Source organism: Prinia subflava, chromosome 1, assembly GCF_021018805.1.
Source record: "Prinia subflava isolate CZ2003 ecotype Zambia chromosome 1, Cam_Psub_1.2, whole genome shotgun sequence".
Classification (NCBI taxonomy): Eukaryota; Metazoa; Chordata; class Aves; order Passeriformes; family Cisticolidae; genus Prinia; species Prinia subflava.
Window position 1 is genome coordinate 44,240,846 of NC_086247.1, and position 27,737 is coordinate 44,268,582.

The 27,737-nt window shown below is 37.0% G+C and overlaps 1 protein-coding gene across 1 annotated transcript; it reads right to left on the reverse strand.

Annotated features, from left to right (window-relative positions):
* Window positions 1–1,217: 1,217 nt before the first annotated feature.
* Window positions 1,218–27,737, reverse strand: LOC134549415 (desmoglein-1-like). Its single transcript, XM_063394964.1, has 16 exons — window positions 27,334–27,737; window positions 20,303–20,338; window positions 19,776–19,904; window positions 18,948–19,103; window positions 18,667–18,814; window positions 17,577–17,740; window positions 17,198–17,332; window positions 16,403–16,588; window positions 15,973–16,232; window positions 14,870–15,012; window positions 14,501–14,719; window positions 12,827–13,360; window positions 10,593–10,741; window positions 10,046–10,106; window positions 8,401–8,609; window positions 1,218–6,921 (listed from the first exon to the last, which is right to left on the reverse strand). The coding sequence occupies exons 1-16, from the start codon at window positions 27,379–27,381 to the stop codon at window positions 5,950–5,952; spliced, it is 3,549 nt and encodes a 1,182-aa protein (XP_063251034.1). The 5' UTR covers window positions 27,382–27,737; the 3' UTR covers window positions 1,218–5,949.

Here is a 27,737-nt window from a genome sequence, read left to right on the forward strand (position 1 = left end):
AAGAAAAATCCCAAATAACCCAAGAGCTGCATTTTCTTTTATTTTTCCCCAGTAATTATATATCTATGAATGTGCAAACCATATCGGTTAACATTAGTGTTGACTGACAACTTTCCATTAAGGCTTGCCTGTTTCAGGTGCTTTCAGATGGTTCCTCCATAAGAAATGTGAATCCCAGACAATCTGGGTTTTCAAAGATGATGAGGAAAGCTATTTGCAATCACTGGCAATCCTGCTGCATTTTTAGTTTAAACTCTGAACTTAGGTGAAATAAAATTTAAAGCAACCCCCACATGACAGTGGAGCAGAACTGATAAGACTCAGAATGAAAATGGGTGCATTTCTTTTCATTCTGTCTCTGAGAATGGCAATGGGAGATGCCATTTAGGAAGTGTGTACATGCCTGGACACTGCAGTTCATCCTCTAGTACTCTCCCAGATGGGGCTACTTAGTTTGTATTTGTTGACGTGTTACACATGAATTTCTCCAGTCCCTTTCTAGGAGTCTTGGTGCACCTACAGCTTACCATGGGTCCAGAAACAACACAAGAAAAGCATTACTTTCCTACTAGTATTTATAAATTTTGCATGTCCAATAGCTGTTATCTTGTTATTTATATTCAAACATTTGATCTAGAGTGGATTTTATAGTCAAATAGCATTCATTATAATAGACATTCAGCATCAAAGACTCAAAATGTCCCTCTGCATGTGTGCTTCAGGCACATTGCTACAGTGTATTTATGGGGTTACCAAAACACTTTGACACCTGAGCATCTTGCAGTCATTGATGAATTTGTAATCATATTCCTAAGGGAAAGAGATTAAGTTGCAAGTCCCTTTTTCAAAGACAATTTATAGAAAATTCAGAAAAATAAACCACTTACCGAGATCCTATAGGGAATCCTGAGGAGCCTTTGTCTTGAGTTCTGGTGTCACAATTCACCTCCCTGACAACCTGAGCCTGCAGTGACTGGCAGAGGAACAGACCTTCTCCTAGATCTTTGGTACTGGATCACTGTAAAATCAAAACCTGCAGGTATATAATTACCACTTGTTTTACCTAGATTTTGACTGTCTTGAAACAAATCTTAAATGAAGGAGCTGGAAGGAAGCCTGTAATAATATATGTATTTATTTTTTGTTGTTTTTTAGATTTTTCCTCAAAAGTAGGAAAAATAAAAAGATTGAACGTGCAACTATCTAAATTTGCAGGTAGACCCAACAGCACATGATGAACATCAGAAGTTGGGGTACATGATGGATGTCAACCAAGCAGCTTTTGTTTCCTAAGTTGTCATTTTGTGACTATTCTATTTCGTAACTTATTGCACTGTATCCTGGATTACAAGATGCTGTTTAACAACTGGTCACAATAAGAAAACATGAGAGATTCATCATTATATAAATGTACATCCAAAACTGTCACCAGTTGTAATTTTGTCATTATTCTCCTTTTTATAAAATTTAAGTGCACTTGGAATATGAAATAACATTGTCTATTGACCCATTTTTGACTTGTATCTGTGCTCCCATGTATTTCAACTAAAGTTTCTTGAGCATAAAAACTAGTGTTGTGTAAAATAGTTTTGGTTCATTTCTGTTTAGGCAGATTCTAAATACAAAAGATAAATGATAAATTATCTTTGTTGCACTGGAATTGGCAACATTATCAGACTGATAGCAAAGTTGCTATAAATTTGAAGATGGATAATTTTCTCTTCTAACTTAACTTCCTGAAAAGACACTTGAATCATTATCTGAAATCTGTGTGAGTGCCAATAATCATTCTGTATGAAACTGCAGAAAAAACATGTCAAAGTGTTAAGGCAAAAAAAAAAAAAAAAGATAATTAAATGACATTTGCTTACTACATGATAGTTTTTATAAAAGCAGTAATTTACTAAGTTCAGAAAAATCTCTGCACAAAAAATAATTATTATCATGAACAGGGGTCTGGAATGTTAGAAAGAAATTTGATTTTAGAGCCAAAGTGCTTTTCTTTGGTTCAACTCATTTTGACCAGTATGCAGTGAATGTACCTGTGATGCCTGTGTTGTCCAAATACTTTGTTTCTAGAGACCTTTGCTCTCCTTCTCTCTGTGGCTTGTAGTCCAGCATTAATTTATAGCTCCTCTGAAGCACTGTTTCAGAGTTGCAGAACAGAAGGGTATCACAGAAAAGGCTGTCTAAAGAGAGAGAACAATGCAGAGAATGATGGGTTGAGGAAATTGTACTGTAATTCTTGTGAGACCTGACACACATTTCTGCTTGACAACCTGAAATAAAGTATTGTAGTCAATTTGACACATAAAATAATTTTGTTTTGGAACGACCTGATTTTCTAAATCAACACCTTCTGTTTCTTTTTGTTTTCATGAAAGAACAAGATTTTTTTCTGAAAAAAACCCGTCAGTTTTAAGGAAACTGTATTTCCTACTGATAAATGGAAAAAAATATCCTGAGCCACTCTATGTTAAACATGACGTTTCAAATGATCATTTATTGTATTTTTTCAGTGCCATTCAGAAATTATTACAAACAAATCTCTAATTTTTTTATTTACGAAAACACAAGCCCACAGTAATATTACTTACATTTTAAATAAAATTAAAATGATATGTTTGGTGACTCAATGGTGAGGAGCATTTGAATTATGCAGTTATGTTAACTCAAACAGAAATTTTGAAAAATGGCAGAATTTTTTCAAATTGTTACTTAAATTGTGTGGCCTTTTCATATTACGCATAGTAAAGTACTGCTCACAACAGTTTTAAAGTGTTATTTATTACCACAGAATTAGGACAGAGTAAAAAGTATAGAAACTTGCAGTTCAAATTGAGACAGTGTTCCTAAGATAGAAATCTAATGAGACCCTCAGCCTGTAGCTCTCTTTTCTTCCTGTGGACTTCTCGTCATGCCAAGATCTCAAAGAGCCTGTTTAAAACTGTAGGATCCTATTCCCAAATAAACCCAAGTTAAAAAAAAAAAAAAAAAAGGCAAACCATACACTTGGTATTGCTGCTAACTCTAAGTAAGAGCATTTTTCTTGAATGGTTTAGAGCAGAACTGTTATCACTACTGTCTTTCTTCCCTGAAAACCATTTCTTCTTCATTATTGAACAATATGTATGATTAAAGGTAAGACAGCAAACAGGCTTTTAAATTACAACTGGAAGAAAAGAAACAAAACTAATGTCTGCTGGTCAGAATTAAACTGTATGCTATTTTTAAACAATGAAGTTAGGAAAAGAATTTGAACAGAATTTTACATGTACCAAATATTTGTTCACATCTTCACATGCATTTTTTTCTTCCACAATTTGTAGTAACCTAGAAGAATCCTCAATTCACTAAAAAAACAGTTTTTAGAAAGTTTGTGAAAATTACACAGCAATAGGAGTTAATATTCAGAAGTGCACTGGATAATGCCATTGCTGGTTTTTGTGAGAAACCAATATTAAAGATGCTAGAAATATTTCAAGAAATTGTATTACATAATAATGAATAATTAAAAAGTTGGTAAAAGTACTAGAAGTAGACAACCACCACATAACCAAAATCTGTCCTTTGAAACAACATTTTCCCTCAATTTTTCTATTAGTTTTCTATTTCTCAAATTTTTTTCCTATCTCTCTATTTTTTCTAGTAATTCTTCCCCTGTTTCTAGACATGCAAGAGACCATAGTTCAGACACTCATACTTCACATAGCATTCTTGTTCAAGGAATTCTGCATGTGCTCCTGAAGACTGGTTTCATTACTTTGAACACAATTCAGAAAAATATTTCTGCTTTGCTTAAGATGATTATGGAATTATTTACACTCAACTTATTTTTTTTTACATTAAAATATTTTCTAGTGGGGTTTGGCTGTATTGTGTAGGCTTTTTATATGCCTAGTCATACATATTTTAAATATTTGGTTTTTTATATGAACAGGTAGTTAGGAAAATGAAAGGGAGTTTGTCAGCATTTTTGTGAATTTCTGCACAGATTCTCCAGATGTAAAATGGTACAGCTTTATATATTAGTACCTCTTTTCATTCTTTAAAGAATGGTTCCAGGAACCATAATTAGAGTTGGTACATAACTTATAGGAAAGACTAATACCTTTGAAGTCAATGCAATTTTAGTGATACTTAAGATAATCAAGGCTACAGATAGAAGCAAGACCAGCAATACATCAGATTTTATGGGGGAGAGCATCTAGCATGCTCAGTTGCTGTAGAAAAGAACCTGAAGGTATGGAAGGGACCTTTCCTGGAGGTAGCCTTGGATTTGGTTGTAACTCCTTAGGATTACTGATGTTGACAGTGGCATTGACTCAGGGGACACTGCAGGCTGTTGTTGACAGCAGATCTAGTTGCATTTCCAAAAACATCTTTTAAAAAACCTTTTCTTGGTATCAGATTCAGAAACCCGTCATTTGTTCCTTCTGAGCTAAGTTGGTCTGGATACGCAATTGGGTTTCTTTTCCATTTTATAGACTGGGAGGTTCACAGACAACTCTTAAACTTTTCACTAACCTATGTTTCACTAACCTGTCAAAACCAAAGAAGCAAAATTTAGTGAAACTACTGATTTGGTGGTCTAGCAAAAAAAGCTAGTCCCTCCCTATAACTCTAGTTTATTTACACTGAAGCAATGTTGGGTGCGCTATGGTTACTATACATATGATACAGAAGTAAAATGAGATAGAAGATATATTTCAGTATTTTGTTCCTTCAGATCACATTCTAAGACATGTTAAGGTATTATTAGAATAATAGAGTCCGGTAGAGCTGTTTTCATGGGAAAATAAAAGCCAGATTTAATTAAGTTTATAGACTCAAAGACTTTTTCAACTAATACATTCAAATAAACTTTCAAAATATCAATGCAAAATACATTGGCATATGAAATAAAAATTTTCCACATTGCTTATTAGCGAATTTATATTGCTTCCAAGTGTTTTTTCTTTTCAGGAAGACTTCAGCTACCAGTGTCAGTAATACAACACTTGCTATTGCCTTCTCACGTTGCAAAGCTTCCAAGATTTTCTTTTTGTATCAGTATTTGAGACGAGAATAGGCACAGTGTGTTATAGCCCTCTTAATACAACCTGACACTGGCAATTTGAAGGGTATAGTTTGGCACAAAAATCTGACTAAAAGTTCCTGGTTGTCACTGAAGTCCTTTTAGATTTAAGCAAAGCTGTAATGGCAATGGAGAAAGGATGAAGCCAACATCTTCCTGGGTGACAGTGTCAATGCGGCAGCACCAGCTGCGACGAATCGCTCCTCACCAGGACAGGAACAGCACGGAAGGCTGTGTCAGGGTGTTTGTTTACTGAGAACTTCAGAAAGCAATGGAAGTGTATTGTGTTTATATAATTATTATTTATAACTATTGTTGGTGATGGGAGAAATAGTTGAAAGTGCCGTTTTGTAGCGCTTCTTGAATTACATGCAAAGTAAAATGATGCGTTTGAAAGTGCTTATTTAGTCTTGAGTTGACTAATTATTAACTACATTCTTTTCCTCTCGTCAGTGAGGGCCTATTAACCAAAATCTTCTTGTTGTGAGAGATCACTCAGCTGCACAGTATTTTAACATGCTTTTGTATGACATTAATTTATGCTGGTACTGTGTGCACACAAGGATCCCCTCTCACTGCTCTTCTTGGTCATCAGGTATCTCTCCAAAAATACTAGTCTCTTTACACACTTGCAGTGCTTGGTGGAGAGAAAGAAATAAATTTAAAGCTACCTTCTATTTTCCCTTCACTGACAAAGTCCTGCATTTGACCTCAAAATGGGGCACCCGTCAGAGATTCTCACACAAGCAGGAATCCCTGAAATTTTAGCGCTATTTCTTAGTTATAAATAATAACAATATTCTTGATGGGTGGCAGCTAATAAGTGTCGGTGCAAATGGCGATTTCAGCAGGAAGGGGAGCCAGCAGAGGCCTTACTGACTGGAATATTGCACGGTGCTGTACTTTGTCACTCGTCTCCGGGAGGTGCCTGGAGATGCCGCGCCCATTCCCTGGCCAAGATGACAGTCGGCACTGAGCATCTGACCCGTGCTGCTCAGGCCCCCCAGATTTGCTCCTCCCAGGCTTGTTCCTCCCAGGCTGCTCATCCCAGACCCTGACACTACTCTCTCTGTGACTACCACATTGTGGGCATTAGATAACTCTGAGGGGATATTTATGAGGCTGCCTGGCATGCCGGAGGCAGGCCTGAACACCCTTTCTGTCACTACCACATTTGACCCATCTACCAAATCAGGAATGCTCAGAGATGCCGGGAGTCGGGAGTTGGGCGCGATCACTCTTTCCGTGACGATAACGTTGGAGCCCTCCGTGAGATCGGGGATATCTAGCATGCCACGCAAATCAGAGGCAGACGCAGGCCCAACAACCCTCTCTGTCACAACGACGTTGGATGCACGCAGAGGGTCAACGCAAAGAGAAGGGGGGCCCGAGGTGTAGGTCTCGGTCACCGTCATGTTGCCGTGGAGCAAGGGATCCGGCGCTGGCCTCGGGGGCTGTATGGTTGTCCCAGACGTGTAGGTGTTTTCAGTAACAACCGTCGTAGTGCCAACTGGGGGAGGCATAGGTGCACTTCCATTGACAACGATGGTGGTGCCAGGTGGTGGGAGGTTGAGATCACTTTCAGGGCCGGGGAAGGGAATGTTGACGCCTGGCCAGGGTGGGTTGACGTCAGGGAAAGGTTCAATCTCTTTGCCCAGACAGATCTCTGCTAAGGTCTTAAATTTTGGTCCTAATGTATCCAAATATGTTTCATCTGTATCTTCTCCAATAAAGCTGCAGCAACCCACGGAGCCAACAGGAGTACCGACTCCTTCATGATCATAAATTAATAGGCAGTCATTTGCTGGCCGACCTTCATCTTCATCTGCATACACAAATGCTTTCTGTAGTTTGACAAAACAAAAAAATGGAAAGAAAAAAAAAGCAACCAAACAAACAGAAAAAGAGAGTGAGTTTTGTCAGTTTTTTAACCATGAATACTCAAACCACAGTAAAGTTTCCCTAACCACAGTAGGGCCCAGCTGACTTGAAAAATAGGACATCAACAGACAGACTATACCATCAATATTTTTAACCTTGAAATAACTTTATTTAAATATTATTGTGTTTTATTCTTGTTTCTGCCAGCACATAGCATCTTGCATTTGGTCTATCGTCAGTGGCTCTGCCTATGGGGCAAAAGGGACGGGCAAACATCCTTCTTTGGGCAGCAGTATCTCAATAAAGTAGTTGGAAGAAGAGTGAAGCAGGGTTGCAAGGGGAGCAATGAAGAACAGGAAAGAGGAAATGCGAGGGAGGATTGTCCACAGTGGGGGAGACTTGGTGAGTCCAGAGGGAACTCCATTTTGAGCAAACAGGAAATAGCCAGCTGGAGATGATGTTGGGGATCCTGGCATGGTCATTGCAGGGAGATCAGGCAGGAAAGAGGAAAATTTAAAGTGAATCCAGAGTGGGGTTGGAGGAAGCAGAAAAGGAAGAGGAGGACTGGCAGGGAGACTCAAAGAATTTGGGGATTGAGATAGTCCAGGAGGATAGCAGGAGTAGTATGTGGAGGCCTATGGCTGGCAGACAATTAATATAGTGCTCCAGGCCTAGGCAGGAAGATTGCAGTCTGGGAGAAACCCATGCTCAGAATGTCAGGACTGCCCTGTTCTCTCCTCTACTGAACTTTGTTTGGATTTTGAAATATAGCAATCCTTGTATCTTAATTGATATTTTGATGACATGCAATTATAACATTTATGCCTCACGGTTCATGCATATGAATAAAAATATAGCCCATGAAACCATTAATCATATAAATTCCACACCATTTTTTTAATCCCATATGTAAAGGCTAATTAAGGCGTTGCCAATTGAAAAACTGCATATTGTGTCACTGGTAATTCACAAGTCTTTTAGGGAGCAGAAATGGCAATAAAAATAAAGAACTGATGTTTAAAGTTCTTTAAGGATTAAAATTATTTCATCAAACAAGCTGTACAAGAAGTAGGGGGGAACAATTCCAGAATGTTATTATGTATTTATGGACTAAGAAAGGTAGAAAATACATAAATTTGGTGGGTACTTATGAGGTTGAAATAATTTAATTGCTTCCCACCCCTACCTGCAGTGTGTCCATCAGTTTTACAAAAAGGCTGTTGAACAATCCGTCTACTATGGCAGCAGCTCAAAAGACAGTACTACTACTAGTGCTGTAACTTTTCCTACCAGTGTGGTCAGCTTTGCTCTCACAGCAGTCTTATATCATGGCAGTTTCAATTTGAGTACATTTAATGTGGATTTCCACCATGTAACCTGGGAAGGAAAACCTAACAGAAAGCATGCTCAAAGATGTAACTTGAAGAATAGCAACTAATTACCTCAGAGAAATAGTTGTCTAGGAAGGCCATGTTCACTCCTCCTTCTCGATACTCTTTTATTGTTCCTCCAATTGACCCCTTTACTTCCCCTGTTCCAGAAATTCCTCCAGCTGTTCCATAGCCTGTACCAGTGCCATAGCCAACACCTGTAGTTTCTTCAACACCAGAAGCTACAACTCCTCCTCCTCCATATGTGTTATTATATATGTCTGAAAATAGAAAAAGTTATCCTTCCTGTGCTCTGTGAAGCTTTATACACAATTTGTCAGTTGTTTCTACAAATGCTATAATACACTACTGTGTTTCTAAAGGTATTTTAGCCAATTTTAGTAACAGGTACATGCACATGTACCAAACATTGAAACTGCAGTAATAATTAAATACATATTAACACACATCTAAGCACTTGATTTTATTCCTGAGGCTAGGCAGCATGTACATATGTGTTTTAGAAAATCAGTGATTTACTCTATTATTTGCTGGAAAGATTTTTCTGTCAAATGTATATATATGCTGTCATAGGGTTTGTGTTAGAAAATCAGATAACCTTGATTTATGCAAATACATACATGCATATTTATTATCACATTGGTGTTAAATTTTTTCCCTTACACATTTAGAAAATAAAGAGTTTTGTAAATCCTAGAAAATAAAGACTTTTGTAAGTACTTTCCCATTTTCTAGTAGTGAGATTTTTTAGGGTAGAACATCAATGGATCATAATAACCACCAGTTTATAATCCAGAATGGAAATGGTCTTTAAAATAAGTTATAAAGTAATACTTAAAGAATTTTATCTTCTCAGTATTTTTTGAATACATGATAACAAGGGAAGAGTTTTCTTAATGATCAACACGTCATAATAAAAAAATTGCATACAGTAGTCTTGACTATGGTTACACTGGGAAACATTGACTAAATTATATATTTTTTTCATTTTTATGAAATGAGAAATCTGAGAACATTCTTGTATAATAAATAAACAGCACAGACGTTGTCTCGCAGAGTAGCATTTCTTCCTGTCAGAAGCTAGTGAAAATGGATCTGTGCCAGCATCCTTCCTTCGTCTTCTGAAGTAAGGAATGGGGGAGAAGGAGGAAGTGGCACTGCACAGCTGGGCTTATTCCCTATGGTCATTGAATTCCTGGATGAACCTTATCTCAGAAGCATACATTTACTGTGTTACGTATCAGCTTGTCTGTTAATGCATAAATTGTCAATAATTAACTAGCTACTTGACACGTTCTCTTGTGGGAAGCAGGAAGCTGGGAAGAACTGAAGATTTTACCCAAGTTATGAAAGCAAATATCCTTATTCTGGCTAAAGATTGATTTCTGCTAAAACCAGTGTCTTGAAAAGGCCCTCCATTCAGTAGCTGTGCTGATAAATTGCCTGGGATTTGAAAGCCTTGGCAGATATTTCAAATAAGTGTAGTTTGCAGAAATTAAACTGCTCAAAGCTCAAACCCCAGACTTTTTATTCATACTGGATGTCCTACCAGCTTGAGTTTGACTATCTGCAGATGTGAGATTGGAAGGGTTGGGTTATAGCTGGGAAACCAAAGGACTCCATGAATGTGAAGGCATCAAGTTCTGAAAGACAGCTTTATGACAGCATAACATAGAAGATTTAAGAATTTGCTTACCAGAAGGTTCACCAAAATCACCTCCTGCAGCAGTTGTTGGGGCAAGAATGTGTGAGACATCCTGGAAAAAAACATTTTGACTCTTTGAACGATTACCTTGAAATTCCCATATGAAGACCAAGACTTTGTGAATTATGTTAAAGAATTAGCAGTCCAAACTGTTTATGATAACCATTATCACTATCTCCATTAACAAACAAAACAAAAAAGGAACTACAAGCTTTTCCTTGTCAACACAAACAATGATTAGTGAAGATGATTTGTGTTCCTTTCTCCTAAACTTGCATTGAAGAAACTTGCTAATTATTATGCTTCATCTGAAGGAAAAGTGGCACCAAACTGTTGTGCCAAATTAACTGACCACTGCTTAAAACACATAAACCCCATCAGCGAATGTTAATTAAGAATCATCTTTCATATCTGCCTGGCAGTTGTTGACAATGCCAGACTGGTTTTAGATGACACAGTGTTACTATAACTTTCTATAGTCAAATGCAGCCTTTAAATATGAGTTACTTCTGGTATTAGACACATGGGATGTACTGACCCTGTCTTCAGGCTGTGCACCTTCTATTCCCCATGGATGAATTGCACCTTCTGTGCATTCAGGTACAGGTTCAAATCCAGTTCCAACTCCACCTGCAGCGCCGCGTCTACAGCCACAGCAGTCACTCATTGACATCAAAATTGGAATCACTTAACAGGAAAGGAACAGGAAAGAAGGATTTAGGACAGCTCTTCCTCACAGGAATAGCTGCTCTCCCCAGAGGGCAGGTGCTCATGAACTTTTGAAAATATGCTTTAAAATGTTTCTAACCAAGCAGCCTGTAAGTCTGGCTTTCAGAATCATTAGCTGCTTATGGAGGTGCCTATATTTGGAAATTCAGAAATTCAACTAAAGGTTGTACCTTTAGTTATAACAGAACAAGGCAGGGGTGGGGCTCTTACTCCAAATTTATGCTTATACACCTGGGAACAGACTTTGATCTATCTCAGCTAAACCAATTAAGGTTGCATGCATATGAAAATTAAACAAACAGAACCAGTGCTGCTTTGTATAGCATTCAGTGCCATTCTTTCCTGATATATAAGCATACATTTTTCTCTTTAAGTACTGAAAATAAATACACATTAATAATAATAGACATATGAGAATCAGTGGAGAATCCACCTGACTGCAGTGATCTTTGGCTAAGGCTCCGGTTGCATTTTTCACATTATATACACATGTTGCTTGATTTGAAAAAGCAGTAGGGGCAAACCCCAAGCCCTAGTTTCAATTAATGTTTACGTAGAGTGAGTCAGCTTTCCCAGAGTGCTGTATTATGCTTAGTTGTGTAAAGAACTCAGTGCTGGAAATTGCAGAATGCTTGTAATGGCCAGCATCAAAAACACTGCTTATTTTAGAAAGGAAATGCAATATTAATTCACAGAATCATAGAATGGCTTCGGTTGGAAAAGATCTTAGTTACCATTTAGTTCCAACCCCTCTGCCATGGGACGCTTTCCATTTACCAGGTTGCTCAAAAACCCATCCAGCCCAGCCTTGAAAACTTCCAGGGATGGGGCATCCACAACTCTGGACAACATGTCTCATCGGCCTCACAGTAAAGAATTTCTTCCTAAACCTACTTTCTTTTAGTTTAAATCCATTGCTCCTCATCCTATCACTACATGCCCTTGTAAAAGGTCCTTCTCCAGCTCTTTTGCAGGCCCCCTTTAGGCACTGGAAGGCTGCTCTAAGGTTTCCTTTGGAGCCTTCTCTTCTCCAGGCTGAACAGACCCAACTCTCTTAGCCTGTCTTCATAGGAGAGTTGCTCCAGCCCTCTGATTACTTGAACATCAAAGTGAAATGAAAAGGGGAAAGAACTATACTATGTACAAAGCGCTGCCTCATACAGCACTACTAAGGATGGATTTAGTCCAGACTATGAGAAGAGTATTCCAAAGGCAGAAAGGCAGTCTGTCTTGTAAGATAAACCATCTGGGGACTACAAATTGAACAGCCTTTTGAAGCTTCGAAATTCTGTGTTTGTTGATTCCTACTAAACAAAGATCAAAACCCAAAGCAAACCTCCCTCCTTAAAAAAGCAGGAGAAAAAACCCCAGTGTCCTCAGGTTTTATAGTCAGTATTTCTGCAATGGGAAGTTTTAGATGTTGATTACTTGATGCTCAGGCCATGAAAGAAGGTTGATCATCTACGATTGTGGTAGTCTGAGAAATAATTGCTTGTATAAATTCTAACTTGAATCCATGAAGATCATAGTTCTTCATGAATGCTAGGACAAATGAATTAATGTCCTGTTTTGATCCTGTTATCATAAATGCTACTTGTTTCTCATTAGATGTTATGTATGGAAGGAGTAGCCAAAAGTTTCAAAATATATGATTTATTGCTGCACTACTGAATCTGGCTTTGAGTTCAAAGAAATCTTGTTCTTTAGATCCTTTCATACCCAACTTGGAGCTGATACTGCCCATTTCTTGTAGTAATGTAATGGAAATAAAAATTGCAAAATGTAAGTGACAGGACAGCTCTAAGAATTGGATAACAAGTCTTAGAAAGGAAATGCTTAATTTTGAATGAAAAATGTATATACGTATAACATAAAATTTATGGAAATTCTTTTTGTTTAAAAGACAATTTTTTTCTCTGTCCAATAGAAACCAATGGATTAACAACCAGCTGAAAAAATAACCTTATATTAGAAGAGTTTAAAAATGCATTATTTACATTATTTAGAAAAATAATAAAATTGTTTTCTTAATTTTATACTTACAAACAAATATTAATCCACCAAGAAACATCAGGCCAATGGCAGCACCGCTGAGTGTGGTGTTTGAGTCGAACTGTCTGCCATAATTTTCATTTCCATAACCATCGTCAGTGGAGGCCGTGTATCCATCCTCACCTCCGTCGTAGCCATCAGTATAACCCTGCCAGTCTGTGTTGTCCTCATAATCTCTTCCTCCTCCTCCTCCAGTATGGTCATAATCACCACCACCTTGTCCTCCTCCATCTTCCTGGCCACCTCCACCAGTTCCACCACCAGTGCCACCACCAGTGCCACCACCTGTGCCACCACCTGTGCCACCACCAGTGCCACCACCGGTGCCACCGCCAGAGCCACCACCACCTATGATAATTATTCTTGTGGCCCCACTGGTGCAGTAATTCCTACTATCACACTGGCAAGCTTGCACAGGAATTATGTGTGGTCTAGCACAGCGCCGACCTTGGCTATCTCTTACAACGACATAGATCCTATAAAGGTAAAAGTCTATGTTCTGGGCCACTAGTTCTGCAGAGGAATCTTGGAGGGGAAAAAAAAAGAGAAAAATATTTGGATGAAGGTATTGACTATAAGTGTTCTACAAATCTATACTACTTGTGTATTACGTTCATAGAACAGAATGAAAGAAATTGTTCCCTTTCTAAGCACCTCAATTACTTATGCATCTACAGTACTTACTCAAAGCTGAAACGTAAAATACTCATCTATGCTTGTTATTTCCCTTGCAAAACCTGAGCCAAATCAGTCTAGTTATCACTTCTAAAACTTGATAAATAGAAAAGGAGAAAATGAAATTTTTGATTTTCACTGCTGCTTTCCCTGAAATTTATTCACACAGTGGTAAAAATAGAAGTTGAAAGTTTTATGCATTTCTTTTTCCTCTCTCAAGGAACTGATATATGTTTTTCCAAAAGTTTTTCAGTAGGTTTAAAATATTTAAAATTACATATTTGCAACTGTTTAGGACAGGTAGGAGACTCAAGAATACTTGCGATTGTGATAATTGCCACTTAATGTAATCGTCTATGTATACAGTAAGTTATGCAAATTCTGTCATTTAGTAATTCATGGGATTTGATTAATTCATTGTTTTGCCATGTGGTATTGAAGAAAACTGGCAAAGCTTCACAGGGCACTGACTAAAACAATTTTCTTTAAAATAAAAGTAGGCACAACTGGTACAATGAATTTAAAAAGTTGTAATCTTAATTTGCCTTTTTCATATACCTCTCATAAAAGTAAAGCTCTTCTAACTATGAACTTTATTAAACTATTTTGAGATTTTTTATACTCTTAGGATTTTCAGATAACACAAAAAAAAATCAAATTACTCCTTTTGAATGACTTCATTATGTTTAGACCAGTAAAATCTATTGTCATAGTTACACCCAAAGTACAGTTTGCTGCTCTGATTTTATCAGTAAATTTTCTATTTCCTTTAAAATATAACACGTTATAATTCTGATTTAAATATTCTAATATATATATATATATATCTGCATATATTCAAATTTGGAGTAACTTCTTAGATTCATATTTAATTGAGATTTGAATAGATTCTAATAGGTGTTTTGTTTGCTAATAAAGTAATATCTTAACCAGCTTAGATAAGAGCTTATTACTATGATTTATTTTGTTATAAAATGTAGGTTAATTTACCATTTATTCGTCTGATAATCCATGTAGTCTGAGGTTCACCATGTATGCTGAATGTGAAGGGGGTAGCATAGAGATCACCATCCCTGTGCTTTGCTGAGATAATCACCGATGGGGAATGCATGCACACTTTCCTCATTTCAGTATTAATAGTTGGGCAATTGGCATTGATGCCATCTAATGAAAGCACAACGGTGCCAGTAGCAGTATATCGAGGAACCCCTGTAAAAAGAAGATATTTGTGGTAAAATTTGTATCAATATTGATACTATAAATAATGCAATTAGGGTTGGAAAACTGAAAACAGAAGAAAATATTGAGAGAAATCTGTAACAGAAAGAGTTTATTTTGGAAAACTTAATCTTTTCTTACCTCTGGTGATAGCCAGAACCTCTGCTTGGTACTGCCCGTTGACTATGTAGACTGAATCTCGGTTAATAACTTTGTTCAGAGTGATTTCACCAGTGTTTTGATTGATTCTGAACCAGGCAGCTGGATCACGTCCTATACTATAGCTGTGTTTGGTGAAGTAAAAAATATTCGGTATTAGGATACGAATATATGTATTACATATTTATTTTGCAGATAAAATCTGGCACTTTGGAGCATTTTTCTTTAGGCTATGCTAGATCCTATTGCATTTCACCCAGGTCAAGCAAAATCCATGTAGATTCCAAAAGAGGGAGACCAGAAAAGTAATTAGGAATAAAGCAAATGTGTAGAAGTCCATTTTATTTTGAAAGTGGCATCATGGTGTAAAAGTAAAAATTTTCTGGATCCTGTAAATCTTTACTAGAACCCTTGCTGATATCAATAGTTAAATCCACAGCTCTTCCTATAACATTCTACAGTTGTATTTGCTGACACAATTCTATGTTTTAGGATACTTTTTTCAAATATTTGTAAATAGGCTGTATTTATTTCTACATCCACTTAAAAGCAAATGATAGTCTCAGTTATTGATACTTTCAAGAGTAGTAAGTGTAATTTTTTTTTTTTACTTGAGAATGAGCTAGTAGGGATCTATTCTAATTGGGTAATATTGACAATTATTGGGATTTTCTACCTGCTTTTCTCGAGATGCTAACAAATTCCCTCCTTGTAGCAAATGTTTCAAGAAGAAACATTCTTAGGCTGAGTAAAAAAACACACTATTTTCTAGTCTATTTAAGTTACAGCCTGTTAGAAAAGTGATATTTTCTTTATCTTGTGCATAAGTCTAAGGAAAATAGTCAGGAAAGAAAAGAATTATAGCAAAAAAATGGGTTATATACTATTCTATAATATTTTAGCATATAATACTATATAATACATAACAATATATGATACTATATTATATACTATTCTATTGCCATTTTTCTATTGCTAATCAATAAACATTGTTTTTTAAAGCATCCTTTAAAACACATATCTTCATCCCATTGGAATCTCAAAAGGATTATTCTACCCAGGGAGATGAGCAGAGCAGAGCTTACACAACGTTTGATGCAATAGTTCTAGTGTCCTCATCCATGGCTGTGTACGTTCCTACAACATAATTCACTCTTGCGCCTTGTGGCAGGGAGAACACAATTGAAGATGGATGAAATCTTGGTGGTTCGATCAAATTTTTTACTTCGACTGTGAGGGGTGTTCCAAATATTTGGTACTCATGTGCAACAGAGTGGTGGAAGGCAGCTACATTCCTGACACCAATCATCAGTGAGTGAGTTCGCATATGTTCGAAATCCAGTTCCTAAAAGGTAAACCACAGAAAACTGGATTATACATAAAAGCTCCTTTAATATTTTAAAAATGATTTTTATTTTAAATGTTTGAGTGACAGTGTTTTTACTGCCTATTTAATTCTGTTATCAATTAATTAAAATTTTAAGTCAAGAGCTGAATCACAATATGTATCCATACCTTAATTACTCTAAGGATTCCTTGATTTGTAGCTCGATCTGTAACAATTTCAAAACAGTTATCTTCATTACCGGATATAAAGAAAAACTCTGCTAACCAGTTGTCTGTAAACTCTTCATCAGCATCCAGAGCTTGTATTCGTAGCAGTTCTGAACTGAGTGAATTTTCTGAAATACTTGCTGAAAACTGAAATGACAGATAAATACCTATTAGCAAACATATATATATATATATATATACACACACATATATGCAAGGAAACCACAGCTGTATGCAGAGATTCTTTTGAAGGGTGTTCTGAGCACAGTACCAATTTAATAATTGCACACAATACCAATTTAATAAAAAAACACGTGTTCTGGGCAAACTGTGATTATGGTTGCAGATTTGAAAAGCTGTATCACCTCCAAGGTTTGCAGAGGTATCTTAGAGGAAAAGGATTTATGCTTTGTATAAGACATGATCTTCCAAGGATTTGGTTATTCTGCATAATCTGGCCGTATTGCAAGGATCTGGATACCTGAATGACAGGAATTCTCTGAATACAAAGGAGTCAGTCCTGACAGTGTCAGGACTGACATCTCTGAATACAAAAATGATCTATGTGTATGTTAGCAGAATTGTTGCATAAGTGACAGATTGTATTTTGAGCATGTTTCAAGAGAACAACCCTGTAAATCCCATGGGGCATGTAAATGGGAAAGTTCTCCATGGTTTAGTAAGGGCTCTGTTATCAATGGGGCTTTTAAACAGGGCTTTAAATCACGTTTGCTGCTTTTGTTTTTGGAAACTTACAGAGCTTTGAGCAAGAGTTGGAAAGTTGTCATTAACATCTATAACTTTCACGTTACAGCTACAAAGGGATGATATTCCATCTGCAGCCCCGTCCCGGTCTGATGCCTTCACAACCAGAGTGTAGCTACTATGTTGCTGAAAAGAGAAATGAGTATGTTAGAAGATCATCACTGGATCTTATAAATAACTCATGCTTGCTGCTATTTCCTAATGCAGGAATTTGACTTAGACATTTTATTGTGACACATCAAAAACATGCATTTCTCCATTAATGTTTGTAAAAACCACAACCTTTCCCTCTCTTCTATATTTTTCTTGCTCTCATAGCACATATATGCTACAACATCATGTCATTTAGCTTTGGTATGGGAAATGTTACCTCTCTGTCAAGATAATTTGCAAGATGGAGTTCTCCTGTGTATTTATTCATAATGAACATGGGTGGGCCAGAAGGTTCCTGACTCTCTATTTTGAAGGCAATTTTAGAATTCAAATGGTTAGGTTCATCTGCATCTGTTGCAATGATTTTCATCACCAGTGTGTCTAAAAAGAAAAATAATAATCATAATTTAAAAAAACCCCACAAAACAAACAAAGAAAAAAACCCAGAGAAACCCTCAGAAAATCTCTTGAGTTCCTGCAAACAAGTCATCAAGACAATGCTAAAATGGTGTATGAAAATGATAGAAGGCTATCTATTCCTTGACATTTACAAAGAAAATCAAAACTTTAGTTTTGTAGTACTGATTCTGACAATGCTAATGATTCAAATGAATTAAAAATCAAAGTCAGAAGGAATAATACAGACTTTCACTGAACTTCTTTAAATCACCATAGGGAATATGCAAATACAGTAAGTACTGAGCTTGTAGAGACTACTATAAGAATCACAGCTTTTAATGAGTATTTCTAGAAAGAAGAAAATGAGTGTTAGGCACCATTGCCTCAGTGCTATTTGTGTGTCTAATGTTGATTGCTGCACTTCTGGTAAAAAGAACCATTTTAATGGTTTAAGTATGGAATTATTTAGTAATATTCTACTGCAATTGCAAATACACAGGCTACAAGTACAAATATTTGAAAGAGAAAAACGAGGAAAAATGTGTATTACCCTCAAAGGAAATAAGTGTAATGATATTTTTATTCTAATGAGAAAGAATGAAATTATTTATTTTACATTTTCACATCTGAAAGAATTTGCATGATGGTATGGTTAGAAACTGGAACATGCAGCAATCCTGTGTGGGAGGCAAGGGAGAAGGAAGCATTGCTGTTTAATTTATAGCAATTAGCTCAGGCCCTGGCTCAAACAGCACTTGGAGAAGCATCTGCTGCTCCCTCCTCTGCAGTGGCCCTGGCCAAGATATGTCATTGCCTAAGAAAAGCAGAAAGGGCACCCCAGCTCTATATTAACTGCGTTCTGTGAATTTCACTAGCAGTATGGTAAAAGGGATAGCGTAGTTACGTACTGTCCATGCTGCTCTCTTCAACAGATCCCGTAAACACAGTTTGTGCAAATACAGGAGGGTTATCATTTATATCCAGGACTCTGACTCGCAGTTCAAGAGGTGGTTCCAAATCTATACCCGTCACTGAGTGTTTAGCAAAGCAACGTATCTAAATAAAGAGATTTACTTGTTTTAAAACCAAAAGTTAAGTAAGCAAAGTAGCAATCTGAAACAAACAAATATGTTGTCTGCCCCACCCTGGATCCATCATTATAAAGGTAAAGAAAAAGGGGAATACTTACAACAAATACAGGCGTTACTTCCCTATCCACTATTGATGTTATATTAATTTCTCCTGTTCTTGGGTTAACAACAAATATTCCATAGGGCGCACGGTCAATCCCAACTCCAGAGATGCTGTATGTGATTGGGTTGTCTTCTTCACAATCAGATCGGATCTACAGTGACAGAGGGTAAAATTTATGCCAGTTTACCAAGGACACCTGCAGAGTTTTTTCTCCTAGTCTTAGTTCCTGTAAAAAATTCTGTATAACTTCAGTTTCTCAACCACTAATTACAAGGTTCAGTTGACAGAATCAATAGAAGACTCTTGTACAAACATCGACCTAGACATCCATCTCCCCTGAAGGGCTGGATAGGCTTTCTATTTCTCTTAATTCTGTCAAGGAGTGGAGAGGGAAACCTCCAAAAGTATCATACTGCGGCTGGACCTTAATAAGGGCATGGTCACAGTGAGAGAACAGGAAGGTATTTCTTTTTCTCTGTTTCATGCAGGTCATATACAATCTTTGAACTTCTGCTCAGGGGTTTTTCAGGGTGAGAGAGAGAGAAGGATGTCATGATCTAGAGCAAAAACACTGGTTGGAGCCTGCCTGGGAAGTAGACTCATGGTAATGTTCTAAGAAGCCTCTGGTCACTCTTCAGCACCCACATGGGTTCATCTTACCATACTGTCTCAGCAAATCTGGGAATATTGCATCATCTTTCTTTTCTTCTACACTTGTTTGATTACTCCAAGCATACACACTTTTAAATCTCTCTTCTTTTATCAGCCTGTCTTTGGCAAAACTTCCTTGTCAGTGCATACCTGTGTTTTTCTTTATACTTACTCTGGCTATTGGATTCCTCTTGGAATTATCTTCTCCTTCTCTACAAGCTGCAGCAAACTTGATCCATTCACGTTTTTGCCTTCTAAAGGTTTTCCATCTTGCCATTCCATTTTCATCCCATTCTTTTACCTTTGACAGAGAGTTCCAGTATCATATGACCTCAAACCATTTTAAATAAATACAGACAATTATAATTTCCAACAACAATGAGAAAAGAGATATTTGTAGACCATGTGCTTTTTTACCATGTGCTTTTTCACCATGTGCTTTTTCACATCTGTGAGTTCCAAACTCTATGAGCATACATGTTTATTTTAAAATTACTCATTTGTATGAGATATTAATTTAGATTTGGGTGAATTTCTCTTGAGATGGTGAGCATGTTATTACCTGCAGCTGTTTAATATTTAAATATGTTTTCAAACATCAGGTTCAGAAGTGTCTAAGTTGAGTATTTCCCACTTGATTTTTTAGTTTGTTGCATTTTGTTTAATCAGAAAGAGAGTTTCTAAAGAAATATATATTACCTCTACATGAAATCCTGTGCTGAAATCCAAGAGTACCTGCAAGAACAGCAAAAAAAAGGCAGGTAAAAATGCAAGGCAAAATGCAGCAAGCAAAACCCAGCTGCAAGACATTGCTATACTGCAGGCCTGAAGGAGGGCTTTTCTCAAGCCTATTGCAATACCTTATCTAGCTGCAAGACTTCCACAAAAGAGTTTGTGAAATTCAATTTTTCCTATATCCAGCACTTGAATTCCTTGACGGTTAAAACATTCAAAGTCCATTCTGTCTTCCAAGACAAAACTTTGAGTTTGAATGGATATGTCAGAGCATTTTTCAAGCTAGTTTTCAAGCTTCATCAAAATAAAGCTTTCACACAGATTTTTAACACCTCAGCTGATGAGAGAAATGGTTGCAAGAGTTGTTACCAAACTGTCTAGGAAACCAGAGAAGTATTTATCCCAAATAAGTTGTTCTTTTTTCATTTTTTTTTCTTATTTACAAAATCAACAATAAACCTGGAGTACTTAATTATGTAATTTAACCAAAAAGAATGAAAAGAAGTTTTTTTAGAAACTTCCTAGTGAGATTGAAGAGATTCAGTGTAAGATGGAAACCCACCTGCCGTTTTCAGGCAAATATCCATGGTGTGCAGTATATTTGATACTGGAACCATGCAACCATGCAACTGAGATTTGAGACTGAACCATGCAACCAATCTTGAGTAAATAAAGGTAGCAGTATATAATTATTTTAAAATTTAAATGAGAAGAGCCTCAATTTCTACATTAGCACAATTTAAAAGAAGGCACAGTTTAATTAACTTTATTCCCAAATAAGGTGTGAAACTGAAGTTCACATGCTGAATGTACCTTCTTCAGAGCATCTCTTTCAGGTTTAGAATCTCCTTCTGCTCTCTTCAGACAATAAAGGGTGAAAAATGTGGGATTTTCAGGACTGGATTCTTATTTCTTTCATCATTGCAAGAAACAAAATATCCAGGTGACTCTAAAATTGTTGCAGTGTTTCTCTTTTCTCAAGAAATGTCAACAGCTGCAGTTATGAATATTTCACTTCCTTATAATTTCCCATAGCTTTTTGTTTTGGTTTGTTTGTTTTTTGTCTGATATATCTGTGGGGTTTTATGTCAGTTATACTTGGATAAAATCTGTGACAATCTTTTATCCTACATGACATCATGGGACTTTCCTCACTTCAAATTTATTGCATTGTACTGGCAAGACTGGAACATGGACACAGAATTTTTTCCACTTACTTCATGTTAAGACAACTTCTTACATGCAAGAGATTATTGAGCAGCATCTTCACCCTACTTCCTCTCTCTCCTTTTCCCATTTACCTTTATGCTGCAAGAGTTCACCATATATCACTTACAAAACAATGTTTCCAATGATCTGGTTTTACCCAAAGCATTCCCTGAGACCTTGGCCTATTATGGATGCTTTAATCTGCTTCTGAATGAAAGAGTTTAGACTGTGGATCTGCCCATTTGATGTGCATATAGCTTGAAATCTTTTTGACTATTCACAGAGGGAAGATTTTTTCCTTGTTTGTTTGGTTAAGATAAGTACTAAAATGGTTAAGAAAAATACTCTGCAGGAAAATCACTACAATATTTTCATGTTGCACTAAAAGCATCAATATGTCTTTTAACTTATGTTTATGACTGTTTAAATCTTCAGCTTCAGAATAGGGTTCAAATTCATGTGCAGGCCTTCCTCATCTCAGAGAAGGGACAATTTCAGACTCCATGTGAATAGCAGGGTTTGTTTGCCCCAGTGGGAGCTCAGTCCTGTTCTTTTATAATTCCCGTGGAAGCCCGGGAGAACGTGAAAGAATCAAAGGGAGGACAGACTACACCCTCACGAGAGAACGTAAGTGATGAGGTCCACCAGAAATAACACTAATTGAATGTCTCTTATCAGTCGATCCCACCTCCTCTGGTGAGCACAATGAAATCCTCCCCACCCTTAGGTTGAAATCCCTTCTGGCATGCAGACAATTGTCTTGACCCGGCAAAGTATGGGTATGCACCTCCCACTGCAATGTTAGTGAATCTTGTCTGGTGTCTGCATCCTGTGGCCTATCCTGTTACTTAACTGTGAGACTAATACTTCACACCCAGCCTCATCACTCTCATACTCTGAAAAACTATTCCAAATTTTTCTGAAATAAGAATTATACCTGTAAAGAATTCTATTACTTAAGGACATGAATATTCATAAACCTCTTGATTCCAGCCTATAGGGAGTCCTGCTTTTAAGCAGTGGAAGATACATATTTTACACAGGAATCTCATTCTTTGTTTTTGAGAACTGGTAATGGGAACATCAGGAATTTGTCCATTGGTAATGCTAGAGATTGTAAATTTAGGCCCTGCATTTTCACGGTTCTCCTGTGATAGCTAAGGAAAACCACATTTTGTTAGTTGTTGGTAATGGAAGATCTTGAATTTAGAGTCCTTAGTACACCGCATGTTATTTGAAAAGGCTGATTCAATGAACTTGGTGGCTGTGTTTGGTCTTTCCATTATGACTGTGGTGTATAGGAAGGAGGGCAGGCAGACATCAGGCAAAAAGTGTCCAGTTCACTAGGTAAACCTGAACAATTTTGAAATTACATTTATCCTACTTGATCCAGGGATAGAGGCTCCTCCACCTCTCCAGCTAATGCCTTCTGGTTCTCCACTGTCACCTGTCACTGTTTGCCATGCTGAAATGACTACATGGAGACTCGGAAAGTTGAGAGAAAGAAGAGCAAGGGCAGAAAGCCCTCATTTGTTTATTTCATCCTGTTATATACTTTTAGAAAAGTAACCATGGATTGAAGGCTGGAATTCCCACCTCTCAACCACATTAGCCAACAAGACTGCCATTCAACCCTCTTCTCTCCTAGAGAATAATGCAAAAACAATGGCAGTATTTACAAAAATCTCTTGTTTACAAGATTACAAAGCGTGAGAAGTAAGAACTTCTACTTTAATATGAACACTCAGAAAACTAAGAAATCTCATAGTGACAGTCACCAACAGTTAGAAGTCTTCCCCTTACCCAGTTGTCTATTTTTAATATTTTTCAGGGATGCAAACTTTTTTTTTTTCCTGGTGCTGTTTCCAGCAGGTAAGTTCTGTCTCCTAGCATCTAACCCCAGCAAAATTCTAGGTAGTTAAAAAAATTCCCTTCTAAACCCCTATCCAAGTACAGTACTTTCCATAGACATAGGGATAAACAATAATTAAAGCAATAGGAGCCACTGGAATGTGTGGGATGCATCCTGAGGACCTTGAGGTAGACAGGCTGGTCAGAATGATGCCAAGATTTGCTGTCCTGTTAGTCTCTGAGAGATTGTGAAAAAAAGGAAGCTGCAGAGAATCTAGAGGCTGGTTGCACAAGCTGTTTCTGTTTTGGGTTGGGAGATGTGCTGGCAGGTAATAAGTTTATAGTTTCTGTCATTTGCACAGTGTTCTATCTGAAAGATTTTATTGTCTTTTGTTGTAACGATACCTGGACCCCGTGTCCAAAATGTCACCTTAGAGTCACACTGGAGTTATTCTGGATTTATTCTGATGAAACTGGGGGCAGAATTAGGCCCATAGGATGTGTATTGTTCTTTGCACCCTCAAAGCAATTTACAAACAAGAATTAACTAATCATTAATTGAGTACCAAGCAATATCATATGTAATTATGGAATCCTCCCTCCTCCACCTACTCAAATCTAAATGACTGAACACGCCTTTAACATCTTCCCAGCATTATTCATATGGGATCTGCTTCTCTCTCTTTGAAGTCAACAGTGGCATTGTTGTTGGCCTGGATGGGAGGAGTGCTGAGAACTCACACGTATTGTGTTAGTCATCAGGCTGCTGTGGTAGCGCTGGTACTGTCAGCGTTTTGGGGCTTTTACGTCTTTCTTACTCATCCAAAGCCCTGACTAGAAAAGGGTTGCAATAATGAACCCTTCCTCTTTATTCATTCTGCATCTCTTTAATAAAATGATACATCAGTGCATATGAAATAATGAGAAGCAGAGTTCAAATATAAGACAAACCCTGATATTTAAAAAATATGCCATTTGATAATTTTTAATTGAAACATGATTTTCATTTTCTATACTTCACCTTTTCATATGTCACTTATGAATGTACTTCATCCAGTTTAAAGGGAAAGATTTTCTGGATGATTTTTCTGGCATTTTGTTTCCCAATTAAGAAGAGGTCAGGTGTTTCCTAGGTTAGCACTACTTTGAATTGCAGCCAAGATAGAGAATCCATTACTATTTCAACAATAGTGACAGGAATAATCCAGGAATTATGAAAATGCTCATGTCAGGCTGAAGAATATACTTTGAAGTTTTATTTAATTTAAAATAAGTTTACTCAAAGAACTGACCACTTTGGGTAAGTTTCCATTGAGATTGTTTCTGTTCTGCTATTGTATCTTCTATTGTATGCAGATACAATATATTTCCATAGAGTAACTGAGTTTAACCATTAGAAAAATGGAGAGGAAAGTAATTTCAATATAGGGTGTATGCCATTATCATTAAAATTTGAGTTTTTCAAATTAGTCATGCTAAGTACCCTCAATAAATCTCCTCAATAAAACCTGAATTCTGATATGACAGGGTGTTCTGGCTGCAAATGCATGTTTGCTTAACGGCCATTTTTCTTAGGTATGTAAAACTGCAGGCTTAAATACCTAATCTTAGGTGATAATTCCTGGATGTGGAATTGCTTTAGTTTCTATTTCTACAACAAAATTATTTGGCAGAAGAACCTGCAGGTTCCTGATTCAATCATGGCAGATGTTTCAAATGCATATACAAGGAGAGGATTTGGCTTCTGACTATTTTTATGTGCAATGAAGATACGAGTAGGATGTGTAACTATAGCTTTACAACTGGGGGGAAAAAATAAGCCTAGATAACACATGGGAAAATGTATCCAGACAAAAGTGCATATGAGATGTGGTGAATTTAAAATTATTGGCTGTCACATGATAGCTGGCAGGAGAAGAATCATTTCTGATCAAACAGGTTATTTCCATAAAACGTGTCTGTGCTAGTATCACAAACAGAACTCCCTTACTCATGAGAATAATGCCTTTGAAGTCACATGAGCAAGGGTTGCAGAATCAGTCCCACCAATGTTGAAATCCATAGAGAATATTATTTGTTTCAGGGCTGGTAAGTTTCTTTTTTTTTTTTTAATGCAGTAGTGTACTAAAATATGTATAACTCCATGGTAATTTTATTTGATGCAGCTTATTAACAATATACTAAACCAGACACACCATTCAGACAGGTGATTTTCATGAAAGATTAGTTAAGCTGAAAGCCAAAATTCTTTCTCAGAATACACTAAAACTGGATACATACATTTATAATTTATTTGATCTCAACAGTTTGTCTGTCATCTTTCTATAAAGCGTTGAAAGATGCTATGAAGCCGTACAGGCCATCATGAACATTGCTGGGTTTCAGAACAAGAACAAGGGTTTCCTCTGGGTAATAAAAGTTCAGATATTTGATAGTCATCAAAACACAATGGCATTTTTCAGAATTGCTCTTTTCTTCTGACCCAACACCTACCCTCCATCACTCGCAATTGTAAAAACAATATACTGAAAGAATGAAAATGGCTCCAGAGTTGTTGTGAGAACTAAAGCAGCAAAATGTCTTTTGAGTGGACACATCTTGGACATGAAACAGTCAAGGTTTTTGAACTTTGACACACCGGGAGTGTGCATCACCAGTTAGCTGAGTAAAATGAATAGTCACTAGTGCTTCATGAAAATCCAGAAGTGTTAGTGTGATGTGCAACAGGCCTGTCTCAGATACCTCTCTGCTGCCTTGAACAAGCAGAAACTTATCCGAACCGTAACTTGCTTTTGCCAAGTTTTGCCCTTGTTTGCTTGGCAGCTGCTCTGTATTAATTAGTTCTACTTTACTGATTGCAGAGCTGTCACCTAAAATTAATGGATTGTATTTTCATAATAGTTTTAGGATTTCTTAATCTATAACACAAACTTTTTCTCAGACTACAGCATTTTTAGAGAAGTCAGTAATGAGAAGTTAACAAACATTTACGAATACCAATACACTGCGTAAAACGTAAAATTGCATGAAAACAATCAGACATAACTATACTAGAAATCCTGCTCTTTTCAATCTTCAAGGCCTTAAACCTCTACTGGATTTCAAGAGGTCAGCACGAGTGAGTAAAATTAATCCATACAAAAATCAGATTGCAGGGGCAGTAGTTCACCCATAGCCCTTTAAAGTCCCTTCTGGGTAATTTCCATGCGTTGATGAACACATTGAACAACTATGCCACTTGACCATAGCCACAACTTCCCTTTTACAGTGAGAAAAACAAACCCAAAGAGCAACACTTTCATCATGCATTCACTTGCTTAGCACATGGCGACTCAGACACTATTGCACAACAACACAGGAATCCTTTGCAATGTGAAATAATAGGCCAAGTCTTGATTTTTACTTAGCTGAGGTCACTAAATTTTGTCATTTTTTCTCTCTTGAGTATAGTTGTAGGATTTGGACAGCTCTGAAGTGATCTTTTTAATAATTTTAGAAGAAAGAGACTTGAATTTTTTAGAAAAAGGTATTTCCTCAACTGATAAAAAAGTAAAGACATAGAACCAAACTATATCCAACCATTAAAATTTTTATAATTATAAGAATTTTAACAATAACTATGACCTTTAAATAGCAGCCAAAGAAAACATTTGCCTGAAAAATCGTGCATTAAACATAGAAAATCACATCTTGAATACCAACAGATTGCCAAAAGTCTAGAAAGAAACATTTGTCAGTATTTAATGAAAAGCTAATTTAATTCTACAGGATGTGCAAAAGTGCTGTTTAAAATGAGCAGAGCTTTAGTTTTTATGGTAAATTTCACAAGATATTTTTGGGGAATAGTTTACATTGTAAAATGTAATGGTCTGCTGAGGAAGATGAAACTGGCGTAGTCACAGAGTTTACAAATATTGTTTTAAAATCCGACTTACCAACAAAAGGAACAGAAAAGCAGCCGTTCGGTGAGGGAGCCAATCCATGGCATCTGCCTTCTCAGAAACAAGTCCAACTGAGTTATGGTTACAAGCCTGTTCCTGTGCCCCTCCCCCCCCAGCTCTAGTGACTATTTAAAAAAGACACTCCGTATATGTCCTTATACTCAGCCCTTCAAGGTGCCTCTGCCTCCCTCTGAGGGAAGAACTGAAGATGCTGTATAACAGAGTGTCTTTCCCCACCCCAAAATCCTGGGCTGGTCTCACTTGAAATGCTTGACAACATCATTATTGCTTGCAGGTAAAAGCTGAGAGACACACCTTAATTCTTATTGCACTGAAACCCTTTGTTGGATACTAAAAGGTACGTTTTAAAAACAGAAGGCAAGCTTCGCTGAGGAGAT

Bases quoted from the DNA above. Each gene is read 5' to 3' on its own strand.
- LOC134549415 (XM_063394964.1), bottom strand. From the start codon at position 27,381: ATGGATTGGCTCCCTCACCGAACGGCTGCTTTTCTGTTCCTTTTGTTG. The intron at 19,905-20,302 runs GTAATATATATT...TCTCTGTCAAAG, and splicing joins GCACAGGATTTCATGTAGAG to GTAAAAGAATGGGATGAAAA. The intron at 16,589-17,197 runs GTAAGTTTCCAA...CTGTCATTTCAG, and splicing joins CAACTCTTGCTCAAAGCTCT to TTTTCAGCAAGTATTTCAGA.